Here is a 23784-nt window from a genome sequence, read left to right as displayed (position 1 = left end):
ATTTGTCACCTTGGGCCATCGCCCCATCACGCCCCCTATCGCCGGCACTGGGTGTTCAGGTGTAGTATTTCAAGCCCTGCCACTGCTTAATGCCCCTAAGGCTACCCACTGACCTAAACCTATTAGATAGCATTTTGGATTCATAGCTTTTTTAGAAACGAAAATCTTTAGTTAAAAAGAACTCTGAATTTGTAGGTGTGTATTATTTGTTATCTGTATTGAGTACTTGCCATTCTCATTTCCTGTCATTCTGTCAGAAGTGACAGATTTGTTCCGAAACATTAATTACAAAACTTTTTAATAAAGTGTAGTAACTAAATAAATGTATGAGTTTTATTTATTATTTAATTTAATGCATCATGTTTATATTTATAAGTTACTGTTTTTTGTAAATATATCCATGCTATTACTGATTATATTGTATAGTCTAGATATTTAATAAAAATTAACATTGTTTTGACAGAAGTGTTTATTGTAGGTTTCGGAACGTAAAAAATCGCAGCATCTCGCGTTTTGTGCTTCTCTCGTTCGGCTTGTGCTCCAGCGATTCTGTTCCGATCCGATAATATTCATCCCGATTGTTTTATCATTCCGGGAACGAGGAAGTTAACGTGGTCGTGTTGACGTGGCAGCAACCAACGGGTACGTGTCCCAATGATTAGTTTAGCGGAGCGCATACTCCAGTAGTGTTTATTTAACTTATGAATTTGCAACATACATTTTAATGAGACGAATTTAATAGAATTTTAATTAGTGTTTTGATTTTAAGAAGATTTTATATTGTCCTTAAACAGATAAAATGTTGAGATCACTGTTTGTTGCTTTGGCCGTGTCGGCTGTGTTTGCCGGCGTGCCGACTCCTGAAGAAACAAAGAGGATTATGGACCGGCTATCGGAGGCCGAACACTTCAAAAACGAGCACCATAATAAGCAGTTTGACCACGATGCCTTTTTAGGCGAAGATCAGGCCAAAACATTTGATCAGCTGCCTCCTGAGGAGAGCAAAAGGAGATTGGGGTGAGTGATAACTTTTTAAATTTATTTTTTTACGTAAAATTTTGCTGTGTACTCTCTGCTCACTATTTTGGCAGTAACTTGATAAGTTTAGAATGGTAAACCTAATTTGTTAATTATTATTATTTACCATTATAATTTTTTTATCATAATAATTTGTGATGAAATTTAACTTAAAAGTTTATAATATTAAATTAGTGTAATAAATTAAGTTGATCAACATAGCAGTGTAGGGTAAAAAATGGATGAAAACAATGTGCTATTATTTTATTTTCTTTAATGCATGTAACAGGAAGGACAACCACTTTAAAATCTTAAAATAATTTGGAGTAGAAACTTAAAATAGAGAAACTTAATAAATAAATCATATTCTAATTTAAAATTACAAAATAAAAAAAAAAACACTTTTAAATGTGACTAGCTAGTACAATGTAACTAATAGTACAATCCAAAAAAATTAGTTCCATGTTCCAGTAACTTCTATTGAGAAGAAATCATGTAATTTCCTGCATCTTAAGATTATCTCAGTGTGTCAATGATCTCACCCACACAATGTGGGTTAGTTAACTAGCAGATAACAGTTCAAACACTCTGTGTATACATGTTTGCTATTTTTAAAACACCTATCTTTTAATACATATAACTTTTTAAAGTTTTTGAGATAAAACTGTTACTGTATAATATTGAATGTAATTTAGTTTTTGGCTATAACTTGTACTTTATTTCTGAGTTCTTATTGCGTTAGTGTTTTCTAAGTGTAGTCATGTTGGTTGTCCATTAAAATATTTTTTGAGAAACCGAACCAAATATTATGTTTTTACCAAGTAAACTACTTATTAAGAATTAAGTACATGATTGTCATTAATTCAGAATTATATTGACTAAGATATTAGTTCCATGATTGCAATTGCAACATCCTCAAATGTGCTGAAATAAAGTTTTTAATTTGGAATTTCTCAGATAATGCTGATGAAATTGCATTGCAAATATCGTAAAGATAAGCATGGAAGCTAGTAAGTGTCTTAAGTACAGTTACATACTGTAATTTGATATACTGTTTTAGGTGTCAAGAAGTCTTAAATAAATCAATAGAGATTGATTAAAAAATATATCTTTATTTATGAACATCTTAGTCACTTAAAATCAAATGAAATTAAACAAAAATCATTTAATCAAGTCAACTCGATTAGCTTTTAATGTGTGTGTAATAAATCTTGTAATTCAATGTTTATATGGGAACAGTAAAAATTGTTATCAGATTTCAATTAGCATAGCAACATAGGTTTGCAATTAAGCATTATATAGGTACACAGTGTGCCTTGATTAGGTAAAGCAATATTTGTCCAGGTGCATTTAAAAATGTGGTTACTCTGCATATATTTAAAGTTTGTTTTTAAGTGTAATTCAAATAATAGAATTTGAAATAGGAAACCACATGCATTGATATCAGAGATCTGAGACCACAGGACATCCTTTTTAATATAATAGTAAATGTAAAAGCTTTTAGACTATAAAATACTGTTATTTTTACTCTTTTACATTAGAATTATTGAAGGGATCTGATGAAAATTAGACTGAGATATACAAATTACACATAGGTTCAATAATATTTATTTTGTTAAGACCAGAAAAGCCACTCACAGTAGCTAGTAATGTGTATAAATAATACAATGATGTATCTCTAGAGAACAACTTAAGTCACAGTTAAAAAAACGGTATTCTTAGCTTTGCGATTTCTATTCCCATTATGTACAGATCAATTGTATTTTGTACTACCGATGATTGTGTATTACTACATAACATTATTGTGTGAAATTAATCCTTATTATTTACGAAATAAAATTTAACAATATCTTACCTATTAACATACAGAACCATACATTAAGCAGCACAATATATCGGTACCTACATAAAAAATAATCTCCGAAAGTTGAGTGACCTCGCTATCAAGGCGCGACTGTGAATAATTTGATTGAATCCTTCTAGAATCATCGTGGACAAGATTGACGGGGACAAGGATGGGTTCGTTTCGCTAGTGGAACTAAAGGATTGGATCAGATACACGCAGAAACGGTACATCAATGAGGATGTCGACCGCCACTGGAGACAGCACAACCCTAATAATGATGAAGTCATTCCTTGGGAGGTGAGAGAATAGCATATATATGTTTTATACTAGAATAAAGACAGGTATGTAGTGTGATGTCTGTTTGTCAAATCACTGTAGACTTTTTTGTAATAACTATCGTGAGACATACTAAATTAGACCCAGCGACGTCGAGTAGCCTACAGCGCTGCTCATGATGAAGAGTCCCTCTGTAACTCGAAACTAGTAGAGCTTTTTTCCATTAATGTACGTGATTTTTAGTAAATCACTGTAGACGTCAAAAATTGTATGTCCACTGGTTTCACACTAGGCAATTCCCTTTAGGATAAAAACGGTAGCCCTCATTGACAAAAGGCAAGGAAAAGAAAAGGCTCGTAGGTAGATATTTGAGATACTTTATACCTGTGAAGTTTTATTGGTGATTTGCTAAGATCACAACAAAATAGCTCTTTACATTACCTGTAGATCGCATTTGTATTCAACAGTTGCATTTGTGACTGCCCAATGAATACGTTACTATTGTTTCACAATGTTTTCGCAAAGAGGCTTTCAATACATTTTTTATTGTAGACATAATTTAAGTATTCAAGTATTTATTGCATCCATAATATATATAGGTGTTAGAAAATACAGTATTTAGTTACAATTATGGACCCTATCGGGCACAGCAAAATATAAAATTCGTAGGATTCATTCAAGTAATTAAATAACAATGCGTTGTAATTAGCGACGCTTAAAAATTCCACTAACAATTGAATTTAATCTCTGCCCCGTTGATTATAAAGTTGAAATTAATTAAGCATAACATGTTGAAATGTTCATATACCATTTAATTATAGGCATCTATTGTGTACAGACACGTCAGTTTTTAAACGCGATAACGAGAGACATGACGTTATCAAAGTTTAGTTTTATGCTTATCTCAAGCTCTTATCGTGTTCCTTTTTGTCATAATTAATTTTGTTATTATGCCTGCTTTGTGAATGGAAATAGGACAGCTATATTTGGGAAATTAATTATGTTTTAGACTAAATACATGGGGTAGAGATATCCCATCCTATGTCCCCCGTGAACTGTTTGACGAGGAATTCGACTAGTTTCAAGTAATGCTGGAGGCTCTTATTCATGAGTAGCATTTCGCGACACACGGCGGTGCGGCGATTGTCGCACTGCTACTGTACTGTTCGTCGTCAAACAGTTAAGTGTGTAAGCTGATAACACAATTAATTTAGTATATCTCACGAAAGTTATAATGAAAAGGATAGAGGAATTTTCGTTAAAGTACTTTCTCAATATGTAGTTTGCTTAAGGTTCCTTTGAAATAACGTTCAAAATGAAGTATTAATCCTGCATTCCTATATCGACAGGCATACAGAAAGAATGTCTACGGCTTCATGGATGAGATGGACCCCAAGGAGCTGAAGACTCCCAACAGCGAAGGTTTCACATACTCCAACCTTCTGAAGAGAGATCGCAGGAGGTGGACTTACGCCGGTAAGAATAATTCTATTCAGAAAATTAATTTTATATACCGAACGAAAGGTTGCATTGCTAAGTTTTAAAGTCTTTATTTTTGCAAAGGTTTAAAGGTACTAGAGGACTAGCATTACATGAGGCTTAAGGCGCGGTTGCAACCACTCGACTAATGATGTTTAAGCCTAATAGAGTTTATTGTAGACTATCTGTTGTTTCATTCGCTCTGCTTGGCTCGTATTGGTCGTAGCGTGAAGTATTCTCAATAATTGGAATAACTAATATAACAATTTTTCATATCGAACCAGTAGTTTTAGAGATTAAACAAACACAAACAGACAAACTCTTCAGCTTTATATACTAGTACTGTATAAGAAATAAGATATAGCATCGACACGCAAGCAAAAGTCGCGCAGAAAACTTACGTCTAAACATAGCTTTACTACGAAACATTACGGTAGAAATATGCATTTAAGTGCGTGCGTTGCGTAAGGCATACATACATATTACATACATAGGTACGTGTATTCTATGACCTGTTTATTGTTATTGGCAGTACCGAGCCAATTGAAGGAAATGGGTCATTGTTGGGCTTGTAGGCGTTAAATAGTCATTGTTATACCTTGCCCTACGTGTTGGTAATTTCTGTGATTGCTGTAGTAGGTAATTGGAAGGTATTTTATGAATAATTGCGATAGATAGAGGATAAAGTTTGTTATTGTCTGAAGGATTTATGGAAGTGGCCTTTTCGCTAGTTGTGTTGATAGATCCATTGTATTAATAAGACGAGCTTGATTAAAATTCAGTACCCTTAGTACGAGTTTGCATTACGTTTAAAGTAATCGAAACGAGAGCTGATTGGCCGGCTCGAATGAACCAACCAATCAGAGCAGAGTTGTTGAAGAGGATTTTGAAATCATTAATTGAACAGGCCGTGACAGTCGACTGCTGGATAATCAGCCTCCTCTACGATTGACATAATCTCCTTTTTGGTAGTAGGTTGAACCTCTATAGCTAAGCTATTGTTGCTCGTCATTGGTCAAGATTATTCTCACAACCAATGACAGGGCGGATCGCGATTCACTTCTATCTCTCGAATTGATAGTTACAAAATAATCTATCTGGTTCGACGATCGAACTCTTAAAGTTCTACATTATAGTAGAACTTAAGAAATTACTTGCGACTAGATCAACAACACAATATTTTGATAATTTACGTGGCATGAATATCTAACGCCATAGCAAATACCGTACTAAACTATATATAAAGTTTTGCCATTATAATGTGTGTTTAATGCTTCAGATGCGGACCAGAACGACGCGTTGAACCAGACAGAGTTCGCGGCCTTCCTTCACCCGGAGGATCACTCGGAAATGAGGGACGTGGTCGTTTTGGAGACCATGGAGGACATTGATAAAGATCATGTAATTATAACACGTTATATAATTGTATTAGAATCATTGAGATGTAACTGTTCCATAGTGGTTGAGCTTTCGGTTTAGAGCGAAGATGTAGACTAAATTGTTCTTTTGGGTGGTGATCCCACTGCGCTACCTATTTTTAGTAGGGACGACACGAATCCTACCTAAAGAAATAGTTACATCAGACACAATTCTAGCCTCCATTTAATTACTGGGATATCTACAACCACAGCGAAATTATAACCTAAATAGGATCCCGTACTCTTAGTACGAGTTTGTTTTACGTTTAACAGGATCCAAACGAGAGCGCCGACGCTCTGATTGGTTGGTTAGACAAAGCAAACTGGTACTGAGCTTCCTTACTCGATAATCATCTTTACGGATATTGAACCAACGATGCAGATAATTCTTTATACTTCATAGAGTCTAAATTACGATGATAATGATGAGTTACTGTTTCCATATAACTTGGTAAGTTTGCAATCACAAAATATTAAAAGATGTATCTCAATATTGCAGGACGGTAAGGTGTCTCTGGAGGAGTACATCGGCGACATGTACAAGCCCGAGGACGGCGAGGACGAGGACGAGCCCGACTGGGTCAAACAGGAGAGGGAGCAGTTCAATGGATACAGGTTAGTTGGTCACATCTACACATTTTAGAGGAATAGAATAGTTTAAATGTAAATAGAAGTAGTATAGAATAGTTTAAATCTTTAGAACTAGACTATCACGCCTAATAAGTCCTTAAAAAAGATGCCTTCTACATATGGGAAATTTTCTTTGAAAAGTCTTTTCTTAGCCCCAGTTAATGGATTTTAGGCGCGATTTTTTTGTGAAAGTGTATAGACAAAAGGCAATAGGCTTATTGCATAGGATTCGTAGATTAACTTGTCATAAGTAAGTCACGTTTAATGTGCTTCTTATTCCTGATAAAAACTGTGTCAAACTCAATGCATTTATTTTAACAAATTCACATACAGGTAATTTCGAAAGTTCAAAATGGAATATTATTACTGAATTGTCCCTTAGTAGCCAAAAATATGCTAGAAAAATAAAATACTTGAAACATCCAAACACACAAACATAAAGTATCTCATACTAAATAGTTCATTGCTCTTTTGCAACAGTCATTCGCTTGTAGAATAACTGAACAAATCACGCCAATGAATTGGCGCCGGTTACCGCAATGATATCAATTTAGTTCCATTGAATGTATTGACACTGGCCACTCAGTCAGTTGATTAACATACATTTTTGTTGCTCTATTTTTTTATATGTATAAATGGCATTGGGAATTTGTGGTCTGGTTTATTGATGTTGTGTGGTGGATTGTTATCGAAGTGTACCACTAAGTAGGTACATGCTTAATTAGTTGTTTGATGTGTCGCATTAATTTGATTCTATTATACTTATGTTCCTGTTTTGCAAAATTTGTAGTGTGATGGGGACGAACGTATTTTTGCTGTAAATTGGCTTTTTTATGTTGAAGACTGTAACAAATTCATAACAATATTATCTTTTTCAACAGAGACACAAACAAGGACGGTTTCATGGATGAGAACGAAGTGAAAGATTGGATCGCACCTCCAGAGTTCGACCACGCTGAAGCAGAAGCGAGACATTTAGTCTTCGAGGCAGACACGGATGCCGATGAGAAACTCACTAAAGACGAGATCTTAGAAAAATACGACCTATTTGTAGGCTCCCAAGCCACAGATTTCGGTGAAGCACTCGCTCGCCACGACGAGTTCTAAATAAGGTAGAGTAAAGTCAACGAGACGAGATGTCTTTTGAAAATGAACCTTACCATCGTGTAACATAGTTCACTTTTCATTAATCCTTCAGTTGGTTCTTTGAAACTCAACTTAGTTCCTAAAGTAATAAGGTTTATTATTGTGTGAGGGGATTAATTTCGTCTTGTTGGCATTACTGTAGCCGTTTTACTCAGGAACGTTGTTTAAAATAAGAATAAGAAGAAAGTGTTGAAGTTTTCAGCCAGTCCGAAGTCTTCCATACAAAGAGTAGAAAATGTATTGAATTGAAATAGTCTCGTTTTTGATATAAACAAAGGAATCTTCTCGAATATTGTAATAATCCGTACATTAAGTAACTTACGTATTTAGTTGCCCACATCATCGTTTCTACAATCATTTTCTTTATTTTATTCATTTTACTCTAAAAGTTCCATGCAGCTATTATTTAGGAAAGCTATTAAACAATGTTAATGAGTAATTAACGTTTTTATCTAATGTGATACAAAATTTTATATTTTGAGGCTGGTAACATTTGCAGCACAGATTAACAAACTTTTGAAGTGTCAATGTCAGATCTGTATTTTTTTATCCAAGAAGGTTCAAGTTGCTTTTGCATACTTTTTATACTGCATAGACTTAGCTATTTAATATCGAATCTCTGTGGCATTACTACTTTGTTAATAAATAACTTAGTTTTTAAGTATCTTAGTTTCTAACAACAAAACCAAAGTTAGGTTCCAGTGAAAACTACAATAAATAATAATCTGTCGAATGATCTAGAATATTTTCTGATTTTTTTTATTACTTACTATTGTATTTTTTTCGTGCATTGCATTGAAATATTTTTTTATTGTATGTTTTTATCTATGTACGTATTTATTTGCATTTATTAAAATTAATATTTTTTGTATTATACGTATTTTTTGATATTGGGTAGAGGAAATGCAGGAAATGATGGATATTTTTTATGCATTTATTTTTGAGAAATCTGTTGAACATTCCAGAATCGGGCATTTATTTGTAGATTTTTTTAGCTTCGTAATTTAAAGAAAACCAATTATGGATGGGTAGTTAAGATTCGCTGAGATTAAGTTGTATAAAAATATGCGGATTATTTAGCTAGGCTGCAATTGACTCGGGAATTTATTTAATAGATTTTCAATTTTACGGTGTAGTAATAAAGTTGAAAATCATTAATCTCTATTAGAATCTCAAATACGTACACGATGTCTATCGAGCTGCTGGTCGAGTAGTCACAAGTGTAATTGCCGAGCGCGATTTGTAGTTCGTTCATCAACATACAATTTTACATACACATGAGACCCAGACCTAAAGCAACAATTTGTGGAACCCAGTGGAGCAAAGAGTTGCTCCGTGCAGGAATGCCTACTACCGCGTCAACCATGCAGTCATATAAATGGTATTGGTTAAAATATGCTATGTTAACGAGTCTATTTAGCCCTTTGAACTATATGCTGCATTTCCCCTACCCCGTATTATAAGTGATCGGTACTTAACATTATAAGAGTAATAAGATATCGTTTGATTATAATTAGGTGTAAAGCAATAACATTTTAATTCTAACTGATGCATTGTGTTCATATATTTGTTCTGCAAAGTACAATAATGTATTAATGACTACGTATTGTAATGACAGCTTATATTCATAACGGAATAAATATTTTTTTCGACTATTACTGTGTTTTAATTATTTTGGAGGTCATTTTATAATTCTGGTATTCTTTGGTAGCATGTTGTTGGTAAGTAGATACCATAGTCTTACTACACTTGCAATACTAGAGGTTTTTTTTTATGATATAAGCCGGTAAACGAGAAGATAAAACACCTGATGGTAAGCAATCGATTGTAATCAGAAGATCGATTGCTTGTATGTGGATTTAGTGGTGGTAGGGTTGTTGAGGAACCGGGGATTGGGAAGATTGATTAGGAAGGGAGGTATCAGAAATGTAGTAGGAAACTTTAAATTGCTAACGTATTGATTGAAAGTATTTTTCTTGGATCATTTTTCGATTATCTACTTCTCGTACTTGACTGAGGTGCCAAGTTTCAAATTGGCTGCCTATTGTGACACTAGAGGGCGCCAGGGCTAAGTAGTCGGGTAGATCACTACTCGATCGTAAATCGGCACTGTATAGAATAGTCCCCTCAGATGATCTGCAATAGCGACTAAAATGCTATACATATTATTTTTTAATTAATATCGATGGAAAACAAGCAATAAATTACCAATTACAATTTCAGCAAAATATCTTTTTGGTATTTACTGTGTTTAAAATATTTGTGAAATAGAAATAGTTTCTGAAATATTATGCTAAATTAAATAGTATTAACACTTCTAGCCGTGTATGAGCTAAACACCAAAGCTCTTAAACTATGTAACTAAAAAAAGTAATCAGCCTAATAGCTGTAGTCGAAATCGGCATGAATTTACATTATGTAACCACTCACGAACGTGGTTCGCTGCACTTAAGCGGAAGCCTCTTAAACACACAAACATGTATAGAGTAAAATAATAACAAACCATCCAAGCATAGCATACGAAATCCAAGCACAACAAATTAACAAACAGAGCATTTAAAATTATACACAGCGCACTTTACACTCGAGACTGCGCCTACAAAAGTTTTAATAGCAAACATTCTCATATAGTATTAATGAGTTGTTCTAAAATAAGCAGGCACTACCTGAATTTCTGTTCGAAGTCGTTGAGTATTTTATCAAGCGTGGATCGGCTGCCGTCAGGTAATTAATTGATCAGCATGGCGGAAGCAGCCGTGCGAACTCGCATGTTATTTTAAAATTAGTGCTGGCCTCGTGAGCTTTGCGATCCTGACTTCGTTACGGGTAGGGTAGGCCGGATAAAATTTTCGTTGGTAAAATTTTAAATTGGTTGAATAAGTATGTAGACGTGGAGGTACATATATATCTTATTAATAGCTCCTAGGTAGGTATCCCATGGCTATTGACCGTGGTAAAATTTTAAAAGCCTATGAAGCAAGTTACTTGATCTAGTTTAAAATGATCTACTTTATAAAAGGTCTACAGTAGTTGTGCATCACGATGGAATTTCTGAATAAACAAGCATGGCATAATGAGTACCTAAATTACCTATGTTCAGTATGCACCTACCTATTATACCTACCTAGGTATAATGTTATCGTGTTCACCGACTCTGCAACTATTGATGTTTTCTGTTCATTTCTCCCACACCGCATCAAGTCAAGTGTGTTTTAAGTGTGGGAGAGCCATGCTTCGGCACGAATGGGCCGGCTCGACCGGAGTAACACCACGGCCTCACAGAAAACCGACGTGAAACAACGCTTGCGTTGTGTTTCGTTGTGTGAGTGAGGTTACCGGAGGCCCAATTCCCCCCTTCCCAATCTTCCCCATCCCCATTCCCGAACAACAACCCTTAAATTCCTAACTCCCAAAAAGCCGGTAACGCACTTGTAAAGCCTCTGGTGTTTCAAGTGTCCATGGGCGGCGGCGATTGCTTACCATCAGGTAATACGTCTGCTCGATTACCGGAAAGTCCCATAAAAAAAAAAAAAAAAAAAGTCAACTGAGTCACCACCACGACTCATATACGACCTCTTCTTTAATTTGATGCATTAGCACAACACACAGTCCACATATTGTGTAATTTTATTTTTAAGATCTTATTACAAAAAACATAACCCTTCCTACAGTCGAGTAAAAAGAGTCATGACCTAATTCCTTGACCGTATCTAACATTTGTTTTATTTACGAGTCCTATGCAAGACCGTAGCTACTGTTGATCCGTGGTTCAATCCTGTGATCAGCTCAGCAGCCAGGTCATTAACGAAATTCCACTGATTTATTAGGTAGGACACATATCTACTATAGTCAAATATTAATTACCTAATTAGCAGGTTATTGGTCATTGTCTCTTGCTAACAACCCACAAACGGTAATTGACAAGTAACTATAGCTCTACTAGTGTTGAGTTGGTCATAGATTTCATAATTAATAACTTATCTTGAAAACTTACACTATTTATACATCTTCACTACCATTAATTTTATCTTCGTATGTATCTTTCCCCACAAAAGCTTAAATAAATGAAACGCCTATAAAAACCGTAGAGAGTAACACTCAATTACCATACATCAGACGTTGCGCGACGATTCGGCAACAAACGTTACAAATCCCGCGAGACTCCGGACGCCCAACAAAGACGTCCCGCAATTATTTATTTTACGGATGCAAATTACAAGTACTGAAAATTTACGCGCACGGATACGCAGCCAATATTCAGTCGCGTATTTTCGCCGCACCGTAAAAGCAACCGCGCTCTCCTTACATATTTTTGCATACTTATACTGTGACAGTAATACCTCGGTTCATATAAGATGGCGAATTTGTATGATAATTTTCATTTTGCATTCACTCCGGTTATTCTTCTTCGCGGTATGTTGTGGATAGCGCTCCTGGGAAATTCAGCGGTTTTGTCGTGTAACACAGATATATGGCCGCTGGAAAGGTCTGCTATTAATGTCGTTTACTTTATTTAATAGCCAACGTGGTTTGCTAAACTGCTATTTTCGCACGCAAATTAGTGTTTGGTTCGAACCTCTAAATAACTTTTTCGCACCCGTAACAGTTTCGCGCCGAAACGGGTGATTTAGGTTTAACCGACTTTTAATCTACCATCTAAATGAGTTTATAACTGATTCCGTAACTGTTTTAAATAAGCAATAAATATTACCATTATGGTGCTATAAGTACTACTTTCAGTAAGTTAACGCCAAGGGTAAAATAATAAATTGTATTAATATTAAGTGTAGTGTCTGAAACGTCTGTGCTGTAGCACTGGCGTAGCATGCTACGTGTTCTACGAGATTTCTCTTCCATAAGCATTTGCTACGGCCTAATTTAAAGTTCTTTGATGCTGTTATTTTTGCTGTTTATTTTTGTTCCGATACTAAGAAGTTTTATTAATATCATGAAAGTATCAAAGGATTCATTATTCTAGAAATTGGGGTAGGCACTGTGTATGTTCATTCTAACGTGCCATATCCAGTTAGATTAGACACAGCTATTGAGCCGAGTAATTGTCATCTTGGTGGGTTGTTCCCTGTATCAATATCAGTAAATATGTGGGGCTTAACTAGACACGCCTGTCGAAGATGCCCTGCGAGGGTACGTGGGGCTATGTTCCCGGTAAAGTATTATTTGTACTGGGATCTACGGCATATAGGTACAATATTTCGCCACTATACGGAATAGAGGTCTTATTGTTTGCTCAGTTTCTGTGACGTCATTCCTTCACCTTCCCCCCGTGAACAGTGATCGCATCGTAAAAAGTGAACGAGCCAAATGCGGGGTTTATCTAGACGTTTTATGGCCCTATTGCTCTATTAAGAACCCCAGAAGTTGAGCTCGGGTGCGGTTTTTCATTAAAATTGATTGATTAACAGAGTTTAACAACTTCATTAGAAACTTAGTTTGTAATATAATAAATGATTATACAAACTTCACTACTTAATAATCATATAAGTCGAAGCTCCATTTATTCTTATTAGGCAGTTAACAAAACATTATGTAATGTTATGTGCCAATACGGTTACACGGTTCTGGTGTAATGAACGCGCGTGTTGTTTCATCAAATGATAACTAGTAGATATAATTTATACAAGCCACGTTTACGTTTTGCCACCGAATTTTCAGCCACAATACAGCTCTTCAATTAGTAGCAGCTTAATGAAATTTCCCAGTACCGTTAAATATTTTCCTCGCTTGAAGGATTTTAAAACATTCTGTTGTAATTTTGTTAATCTCATTTCTGATTTATATTATAACAAAGCTTGTAGCTCGATGTATTTTGCCTTGCTGTTTAATTAAGTAAACATTGACTCCGCAGTTGTCATTTGCAGAGAATGTTTCCATATTTATTTGTGGCAGCGTCCGTGCAATAAATTCTGCCAGTGTTAACGTATTTTCAAAGATATTGTAGAAAAACAAAATGTCGTCAGCCGTGAATGTATTTGCGGTGAATGTTTTTTTGTACATAAATACGCCTTTCTTGTTTCTGAAAAAAAGGTTTTTAGCTTCTTAAGCGAATGTGTAATGTATCTAAAACTTAAACTTTCTTATAAACCCAACTAAAACAAAATGTAATCAATTATTTACGAGAAACAAACAAAACGCACCTACACTTACATGTATAAATTGTAAAAAAAAAGCGTCCGTTGCGTAAGTTAACGAAATCACTTGAGCGAAACAACTTTCGTCTAAGTTTTAATTCCACCGAGCATACTTAAGTAAACAGCTGTAGAAAGTACGTAAAACTTGTCGGGGGCAGGCAAGGACGGCCTGATATTATGTATGTCAAACAACATCCGCCATGGGACCAGAGGACGCTCAAGTTTTCACAATTTTTTCGGCTTAATCTCACAAAGAGGGAAAGTTTGGAACTCATTAGAGCGAGAGGAGGCGGAACACCTCGCGCGACAAATTAAATTTAATTCAGCCGTAATCAAGACGTTTTTCCATGATCCCCTCAAACCCTGATTTGGATTTTGTGTCACGTCTCGCCTGTTTGTCTCAATGGTCAAGTGCTGCCAATTAGATTCCGTGTTCGTTAACAACTTTGACAAGATGAATGATTCAATTGTTTTCATTTAATTTTAAAGTTTTTTTTCGCTATGTATTTGTCTAATTATGTTATTTTTGTTTACGTTGATAATTGGCTCCGTTCGCTCGGTCGCATTTCAGTTCAAAATTTCCATTTATATTATTTTCACGCTTCGAAAATATGGCGTCGCAAATAATGATGAGGAAACATGAAATGACTTTGTATCTTTAATTAAAGAGATATTATTGTTGCAGTTATGACTAATTAAACTGTGAATTAAAATTAAAGTGTTTTTTAATATGGCATTCGATCTTTGGGCGAATTTTCTGATTGTGGCTTTGTTAATTTTGTATTTTGGATTACTGGGCCTTTTTTAGGGGGGAAATAACCACCCCTTTTCCTGCTTTGAGCCGGAGTCCCGGTAACCTGTTACGTTGTCCGCAGCTCTGGATCGGGCATCGGGCTACTGGGCCCCATCAGTGGTGGTCTGGCTCTTTGAGTCGCGCGCGCAACGCGACGAGCCGTACGCACGGGGGGTTTCTAGACCTTATGTCAGTGTAGACAAATTTGTTTTACTAAAAGAAGTATAGAAATATATGATATCATCGTCCTATTTGAAAAATATTTCAATAGCTGTTATTACGATAGTTTTGACCTTTCCTATCGTATTGAAAGGTCGAGTGCCTAACAACACAACTACCTATTCAATTCAAATAACTTTTACAGACACAATTAAAAGTTTACATATTATTATAATTTACAAAGCAAACTTTACAATGGAAATGAAATCGGAAAACAACGGTCGATCGTGTTTTGTAACATTTATTGTTTTTTTTTTATCAAACATTAGATTGATTGGTGAACTTTAACAATCAGATGTGTATCGAAACCGCGTTGTTTTGTTTGTTTTGCGTAGAAAAACAAATGGTGGCCATGTTACATGTACTCGTTACCGTTTGTGGGAGCAATGTGATGTATGTACGCAGTGCATAGAGGGGACGCATAGAATTCATTGAATGCACGCAGTTACATGGTGCGTGCTTTTGACTGTTTTCATAAATAAACGGTTGTCAGTAGTCCCAAAAGTTTTCTGTGGATTGTTGGTTAAATTTCTATCGTCTTTTTAAAAGGAACTATCCACATTTGTCATGTGAACCCAACAGTATATTCCCCTAACTTAATATTAACCCTTTTTTTAATGAGGGAAAATTATTCAATATGTCTTCTCCTGCCTTGGGTGAAGCGAGAGGAGTGTCAGACTCTTACTGACTAAAACACCCCGTTTCTACTTTTACCCTTTGAGCCGGAACCCCGGTAAACCCGCTAGGTAGTCCGCAGCTCCGGAAACTTAATATCTACCTAGTCTCAACTTTGCATTGGTTCCATTTGCGGATCAAATCAAAAACAAACTTATTTTCAAACGAACAATAAAGCATTTATTCTTTGTATATCCCATATTAATCACACTTCAAGGAAACCATAGCACAAGTTATAAAATAATAATCGATCAACCTCATACTTGGTACTCTATAAGATCACTTTCCTCAAACACAACTGAGACTTGTGTCCAAGACCATTTGATGAACAGGCACTACAGTAGATTACTAAAGACAGTCCGAGGTAGCCGTGAGTGTGCTATGCACGTAATTGGTCATTCATTTAATTAGTAGACCGTCCAGGGTAGCCGTGTTAATTGAACGATCTCCACATTTGGGAGTTCTAGATCATGTTCCACTCTCCATTTAGGTTTAGATGTAGGAGGATAGTGGAACTGTAGTGTGATTTGGTTGATTGTGTTGTTTATTTGGTGTTGTAATGAAGAACTATGAGTAGAACGCTTTTCTCTTAAAACTATAAAGCAGTGGTTCACAGCAGTATTTTATTACCTACATTTATTTTGGGAGTAATAACATAACCTTTGAAGATTAAGTACCTATAAGTATTGTAAATATAGGGTGGGCGTAATTGTGATAAGTAAGTAATGAAGTAAATACACACGATGCTGTGGTAAATAAATATGATGAGGACGAAGTCTTATATTTAGGTAAAATGTTTTTCTTTTACAAATGTAAGTGAGCTAATAACACGACTAATTTCTAGGCAAGTTAGGGGCTCATATTCATAAGTAATTGTGACTGAGTTACTGAACTGTGCTTGTCTGAATATCGTTTGTTCCACTAAAAAGTGACTGAATGTTCAATTTTGTCTTGAGCATGATTGTGATAATTAATATACTATGTGATAAAATTATATCTAGAATATCCGTTTATTGTGTTTTCAATGGATTACGATTCTTTTTGAAACACCATCGTCATTTATAGGTAATATACCACAGCAAAATTGGACTACTCCAAAGCATTTTTACGTTGACTCATTCGCGTATGCAATATTTTTTCGCGTATGAGTTTTGAAAACGTGCGCGTAAGTTAATTATTCAATCTATTGGAGCGTACCAGTCTCTGTGCGCTGTTCAGTCACCTGCGGCAGTTTGGCACAAACATACAGAACGATGCATGAAATAAAATCATCATCTTTTGGTTACTTTTCGTTGATTCACAATTGGTTTGAGTTTCGTTTAACCCTTTAACTTTTGTTTATACTTGCCGAATACTCTAGTTATTTAATGGTAAGCGAATGTGACTAGAAACTTTATACTTTACTACTTAAAGGTGGTTTTCATACTAAGAAGGTATATTAAGTCTTACTTAAAGTGAGATGACGACTTAAAGCTTATTTTTATCACAAACTCAGATCTGACTACTACTAGATAGGGACTACGGATCCCCTAAGATAGTTTCCATTATTTTCTTATCGGTAAATCTTACATCACATATAAGTTATATCTAACACTCACATTTGAATTAACATAAAATACTAAAGTTAGTTATAAAATGTCACCTCATTAAGTTATCTAAATTGTGCTCGTTGAAGTGCGCAAACACCTAAGTTGTGCTGTTCATCCACTTAAGCAGATTTCAGAACTCGACTTCAGTACTGAAGTTACAAACATGGCGCGTAGTGAGACGACACCTTAAGTACGTTTTGTCTGAGAACTTGGCTCTTAGAAGGACAAATTAAAATGTTTTAGTTCCGTTCTTAAAGTCAATCTGTCAATTAATTAGATTGTTTACAGAACATTTTAGAAAGAGGGTAAGTTGAGGATGAATTATGAAATTACCTAGTAACATTTTTGATAGTTAACTAAAAAATCACGGTTTACTCACGCACATTAATGGAGAAAAGACGCGGCGATGTCGTGTAGCCTACCAGCCTACCAGTAAGCAGCGCGACGTCGTCGCGTCTGCGCACGCTGCTCGTGATGAAGAGTCCCTGTGTGACTCGAAACTAATAGAGGTTTTCTCTATTAATGTACATGACTAAACCATGATTTTTTAGTTAACTTAGTATATCTCACGATAGTTATTATAAAAATATTTTTAATAGTAGTTTTGGAGTGACTCATAAAGCACTAAAATACCAACTAGAACACAATATAAGAAAAACATAGCACTAATAAAACACGAGCAAGTTTCCCCTCTGTGTAGGACCCTACAAGAGGATAGTTGGTATTAAATTATACCTGCTAACTTTCACAAAGCCTCGAACCCTGAAATAGTTTCGCACAAAATTATCCTTAATCCCTTCTAAGATTTTATTAGTTTGTCTTAAAAGGAGTATCTGTAATCTGCTACTTCTGGGGCCTTTGCCCAATTTCTTAAAAGTGTTCCTGGTTATCCGTGTGGAATAAATTCCTACCCAGTGTAATGTAGGCAATACATAGCCTATAGGGGTAGGTATAGGGGAGGTGAAGCAATTTCTTGCCGCAGTACAAAAGGGCGAGCATGGATGGAATTTAGATTAAAAATGATCCTAACACAAGTGCAATGTTTCGTGAAATGTTACGTGGATCGATTTAATTTATTCGCTCAGCTGCTAGTTGTGATGTAATTTTAATGGATTCTGTGTAGAGTCGAGCGATATGTTTTCTTCACTGGCTCTTACGTTCGTCTGGTTTTGTTAATGTCTTTTGTAACAGTACTTATTTTAATATTCTACGAAGTTTAACCAGTAGAACTTATGGTTTTTAAGTTAACACCTAATTTGCTCTAATATGCTTAGCAGCAGTAAAAAAGTGAAGTACGTGTATGAAATAAATCTCAAAATTACTAATTCCGCTCTATTTAAAAACTTCAATTTAAACATCAATCCTATATTATCATTTCAATTAATTTTTATCTAAATGACACTCACGTAAAACACGTCAACCTCAAAAAATATGAATAACGAACAAGGTTATGATTACCACAAACTATAAGCCCGGTGGAGTCGTGTGCAATTTGTTAATAATTTATATTAATTAGCGGAGATAACGTTAAGTGGCCGAAGCAATCGTGTAATGGAGTTTCGGTGTAGCGCCGCTCTGGGTGTCAGAGATAAATACATGGGCGGGCTCATCGACTCGCCTGAGTCGGACTTACGTCACCTGTACATTGTTACCTGAAAAATTACATGTATAAAGTTAATTTTACACATGAATTTACACGCTTATAATACGTTCTAGTCTATGACTATTTTGCGTGTCTGACAAGACCATCACCGATGGGGCTCAGTACGACTGATGCCGACCCAGATCTGCGGCCTGCCTAGTGGGTTACGAAAAGCAGGAGTAGGAACGGACTACTGACGTTTTGCCCAAGGCGGGAGAAGTGATTGCATGATATTCCCCTCTTAAAAAAAGTCTATGACTATTTCATGGTGGAACCAATTAAGGCGAGTCTCATTAACATATCTATCAAGACACAAGCTTCATACAAAAACGTGTCAAATATGTGAGACTGAGATTCGTCGTCAAATAGTTACAGAGTAGTTAATAATATTTTTTCTTTCTGATTAGTAAATGAATGTGGAGCTTTGTAGCACATAGCTCCGGCTCGAAAAGCAGGAGTAGGAATGGGGTGGTTTTAGTCGGTAAGAGCCTGATACTTTCTCTCACCTCGCCCAAGGCGGAAGAAAGCATTGGGTGATTTTCCCCCATTAAAAAAAAACAAAATAGTTTGTTAAAGATTATATCTATATAAGGTCTATACTAGCGAAAATTTTGTGTGTTTTCCTTCATAACTAATAACTAATAGGCGTAATATAATGTAATGCACAGTTGGAGATGCAAGTGTAAGATACGCATTTTCTCAACCTTATCTTTATATATGGTATATTATATATTTTTTTATGTATTATTATTATACTCCCTTTATACATGATTAGATGTGTCAAGCATATTTGCAATGATGGCGCGACAACTCGTTGGGCAACAAACAATTTTGCGTCGCGTTTTATTTGCACACGTCACAAACACTCCACTCATTCATTTTATTACTAGTACTGTATATAGGTGTTGGTTATATCTGTCAGTCTGTAACTCTTGTACTTCTAGGCAAAGGCCTCTTCTTTTACTGAAAATAAATAATCTTTAATAATTCACACTTAAGGAGGATTAGCGATTTAAATCTTATAATTTGAAATTATACGTAAGTAACGGTTTCCTCACGATATTTTACTACACTTACAGTATTTTATAAGTAAGTAACTTGTAGTTTATACAGTATTAAAATACGTGAATTCGACGATTTTTTATTTCTCAAGACAAATCTTGAAGGAGAAACAGAGAAGAACAAATCCTTTTCTCTTTAACTCGCAAAGAAATACCGACTATAATGCCATGTTAAGTCCGCCGAACATAAATCAAATATCACATTACACAGTCCAGGTTTTTCAAAGGTCATTTCGACATAATAATATGTCAGTATATTTTCATAAGTCGTGAGAAAAATGTCGGTTCGCACCTGTCGCGCGTGACTACAAATACTTGAGCAAGTTCAGGTTCCGAGGTGGAGGCGACCGACCTTTAAAAATATTTTCACACTATATTTACAGTTTCCGCAAAAGGACTGGAAATGTGCGTCCTATTTAAATATCGGTTGAGGAAAATAAATGTAAATATGTACGGTCGGTTTTGGTTGCGTTTTGTTGATGTTGATTTTGTTTTGTTTATGCAATATTTGGTTTGATACAAATAACTGCTGATTTGAATAACCGATCTCAATCTAAAATCTTTAGATTAAGATCGATATTTGTCATGTCGTAGTCGATCGGACGTTTAAAACGCTTCAAAAACAACCAAAGAATAAATATGGCATTTTATCTCTCCAGCATAATTAAACCAAATTATTGATCATAACAGTTGCCTTACTTTAAATTAACACTAAATATTTGCTTTCCCTTAAAATATTACTTTATAAATACATACCTACACCAGTAAACCTCTCACTAATCGAAATTTAACTAACACTATTAAGCAACAGTGATCAACAGTACTAAACATTTACAGTACCATTCGGAATAAGTCGAGCAATTTGGCAGATATGCCAGCGAACACAGCATTACGTTTTAATGGAGTCGCACTATCGCGTGTAATGCTGCCGTAGTATGTCCTTAATATGTATTAATAGGGCCTATAATCCTTATGAAGCTATGCAAGCGATACTGGAACTTAGATCCAATCAAACTACATCCTATTCTAAGTTGGTCTATGATAGGCGATCTTTGTTTGCTAGTTAGGATCATATTGCTATTTTTGTTTTAATTAAATATGTGACTTGTTTTTTCTTTATTCTATGTATGTATGTTGTATGCTATTTATAACATTATTATCACTTAAATTCGCACTTGTCCTGTTATCTGATAGTAAGATAATGATGTGTTTTTTTTTGTTAAAACATTTTTTTCTCGGCCATGTTAAAAGAAATTGTTTATTTGTGACCGTGATGAAAAATTGCAGGAGTAAGAAAATAATTGTTTGGTACTTTCCCTTCACTAAGAATATACTATAGTAATAACCTATACACTTATAAAATACATGTTACAAATCTCTGCTTATCCCACGTAGTGGCTCCACAAAGAGTATTTTTCTTTTTTGTTTTACCCATTTACTGATATTGCCTTCATATTAAAGTCGGTAATCGAAGTTATCCACAAAGGCTTTCCGGGTCATTGCATCTAATAAAAAAAGAAATTATTAGGGGACTTTACATTGGTCCTTCGAGTCACACATTTTTATTTGAAAACAAAGATGATCTTGTTTTGGCTATAACTCTGTTACAAAATTCATTATTGAGTCATGATTTATCGAATTCTAAGAATAGTGTTTATAGATGTCAAATATCAACAAGTCACAAAGAAAGTCTAGTAGGAAGAATAATAAACGGACTTAAATATTGACATACTTACTGGCAAAAGTGAAAACTGTCATAATCATCGTATTCATATTTTTAATCCCCAATTAGTATTTTATCCCCGAAAAGAGTGACCCCTTCGGGGATAGAGCAGACTTGACTTAAAGTCACACCTGTGACTTTAAGTCAAGTCTGGTGTTGCGGGTCACCAGCGGGTGTTGCGCCGCCCATGGACATGGGCGGCGCTGATCGCTCCATCAGGTAACTCGATTGCTCGTTTGCCATCTATGCCATAAAAAAAAATGTTACTTCATACCTATATTTCTCTACTTATCCCTTTCGAAAAATATCATACTAGAAATTATATTTTCTAATCTTGTATATAGTTGGTTTATGTACAAATATCTGCAGTTAGTGGGACAAAAGATTATCTATAAACCCATCTCATGATCTAGGCCGAGAGGGTTGCACGCACATAAATTTATAAAACGGCTGTTTCGACATCTGTGACTGACATAACATGGGGATACGTATTTTTTTCGTCAAAATATTCAATTTATGTACTGTCACATGTTTGTTATGACTCTTATATGAAAAACTGTTCCAATATAGCTTTTTTCTCAAGCTAATTGCAATGGATGCCTTCTTGGAAACCTGTATACGCGTTATTCACAGAAAATGTCAGTAAATAATTTCTAGTAATACAAATATCTCGACTGTTATAAAGTCCTTATTGACTTAGTACAAATCTTCTTGTATATCTTATTCGTCGAATTAATGTCATCGTATTAGCTATTACATGCCAATTTCGAACTTAAGTACTCCAGTTTAAGTCTGTACTCGTAAGACAAACTGTTTCAGATATTACAAAGTAAGTAGACACCAATCATTCGCCAGATCCTCAAGATAAACAATATCCACATCACAAATTTTAATAGAAATTCCGCCGAATTCAAATTTTATATTGGCTATATGAATTCGTGACCTCACGTTGAGAAGCAATCAAATACTAATTTCGCTCAAACAATGACGGAAAATTAGAAATGAATTCGTGCGTTAAATGTCAACCGTTTTGAATGAGTTTCGGGGAAAGATCGATGATAATAAAACTAAATGGTTTGATAATCGCTTGCGGGGCCGAGGGGAAAGATTTTTCGCGAGGTTTTATCTCTTCTATTCAGCTTTTGATATAAAATCGACATTGCTGAGTTTCGGGAAAGCTATTTCGGTTTGTGATTGGGTATCGCCTCGATTGGGTTTGGCGTAACAAGGAACGAGTATTGAGGCGTAATATGTGTGTATCAAATTATATAAAGCGAGAGTTTTGTCCAATCTATTTACTGGTCTCTCGTTTTACTCTGATAAATGACTTTAGACCCTATATCATCTAATTTTGATGTTGAACCTATTACAAATCGAGCCTCGATTTTTATTTATAGACGTGGGAACTTTGGCTCCTAAGTCTTTAGGGAAAAAATTGGGAGTCGCTTTAGGTATTAGTCATACAGGGTGTATTTTCTTTTATAAGTAGTAAAAGTCCTGTGTATCATTCTATGTTTATTCAACCGGCATATATTTCTTCTCATAAAAAAACTCGATCAGCTCATAAGATCATAGAAATCCTCTTAACTTGCAAAGGTATCTGAACTACAATGTAAGTGCTACTGCTCATAAAATAGTGTTGTACACAAAGGCCACGACATTCATTGGTTGTCTGATGATGTTTGTCATAACTATCGACCAGTCTGGGCTTTTGTTGCCCAGCAGTGGGGCACGAAGCACGTTCTCTGTCTTTGTGAATGGCTAATACGTCAGCCGCTGTTTGTCTACTACCTAGACTTGGCCATTGTTTTTGGTAGGAGTTTCATGTAAATCGGTATGTAGTGAGTAGTTGTAAAGGTGCTTTACAAACTAATTTGTTCTTGATTAACCAAATGTTGATTGGATGAAAAAGAGACAATATTGTTTTAATGAGGACTGAGCATATTTGGGAAAAACTATATATAAAACAAGGGAAACTTGATCTTTTTATTATTATTTTACTTGACCTTCAGGTTTTTCATGATCCTTGCTTTCGAAAAAAAAAACCATCTGTAGCTTGATATTTGATCTAACCCATATACATGTTCATGTGTTTATGACAGAGCATATTAACAGTAAGTT

At 35.2% G+C, this 23784-nt stretch overlaps 1 protein-coding gene across 1 annotated transcript; it reads left to right on the top strand.

The window, feature by feature from the left end:
• The first annotated feature begins 475 nt into the window (after nt 1–475).
• LOC118263435 (calumenin-B) lies at nt 476–9467 on the top strand. The gene is made up of 7 exons (XM_050705450.1): nt 476–642; nt 795–1017; nt 3001–3160; nt 4489–4615; nt 5898–6019; nt 6536–6651; nt 7548–9467. Exons 2-7 carry the CDS (start codon nt 800–802, stop codon nt 7771–7773), a joined length of 969 nt encoding a protein of 322 aa, XP_050561407.1. The 5' UTR covers nt 476–642; nt 795–799; the 3' UTR covers nt 7774–9467.
• Nucleotides 9468–23784: the final 14317 nt, after the last annotated feature.

The sequence above is a fragment of the Spodoptera frugiperda genome, chromosome 27 (assembly GCF_023101765.2).
Source record: "Spodoptera frugiperda isolate SF20-4 chromosome 27, AGI-APGP_CSIRO_Sfru_2.0, whole genome shotgun sequence".
Classification (NCBI taxonomy): Eukaryota; Metazoa; Arthropoda; class Insecta; order Lepidoptera; family Noctuidae; genus Spodoptera; species Spodoptera frugiperda.
This window is presented reverse-complemented; position numbering and strand designations above follow the sequence as displayed.

What these genes read in the sequence shown, in the direction of transcription:
- LOC118263435 (XM_050705450.1), top strand. Translation starts at nt 800, where the DNA reads ATGTTGAGATCACTGTTTGTTGCTTTGGCCGTGTCGGCTGTGTTTGCC. An exon ending in GAGAGCAAAAGGAGATTGGG is followed by an intron (nt 1,018 to 3,000) that starts GTGAGTGATAAC and finishes GAATCCTTCTAG; the next exon opens with AATCATCGTGGACAAGATTG. An exon ending in AGGACATTGATAAAGATCAT is followed by an intron (nt 6,020 to 6,535) that starts GTAATTATAACA and finishes TCAATATTGCAG; the next exon opens with GACGGTAAGGTGTCTCTGGA.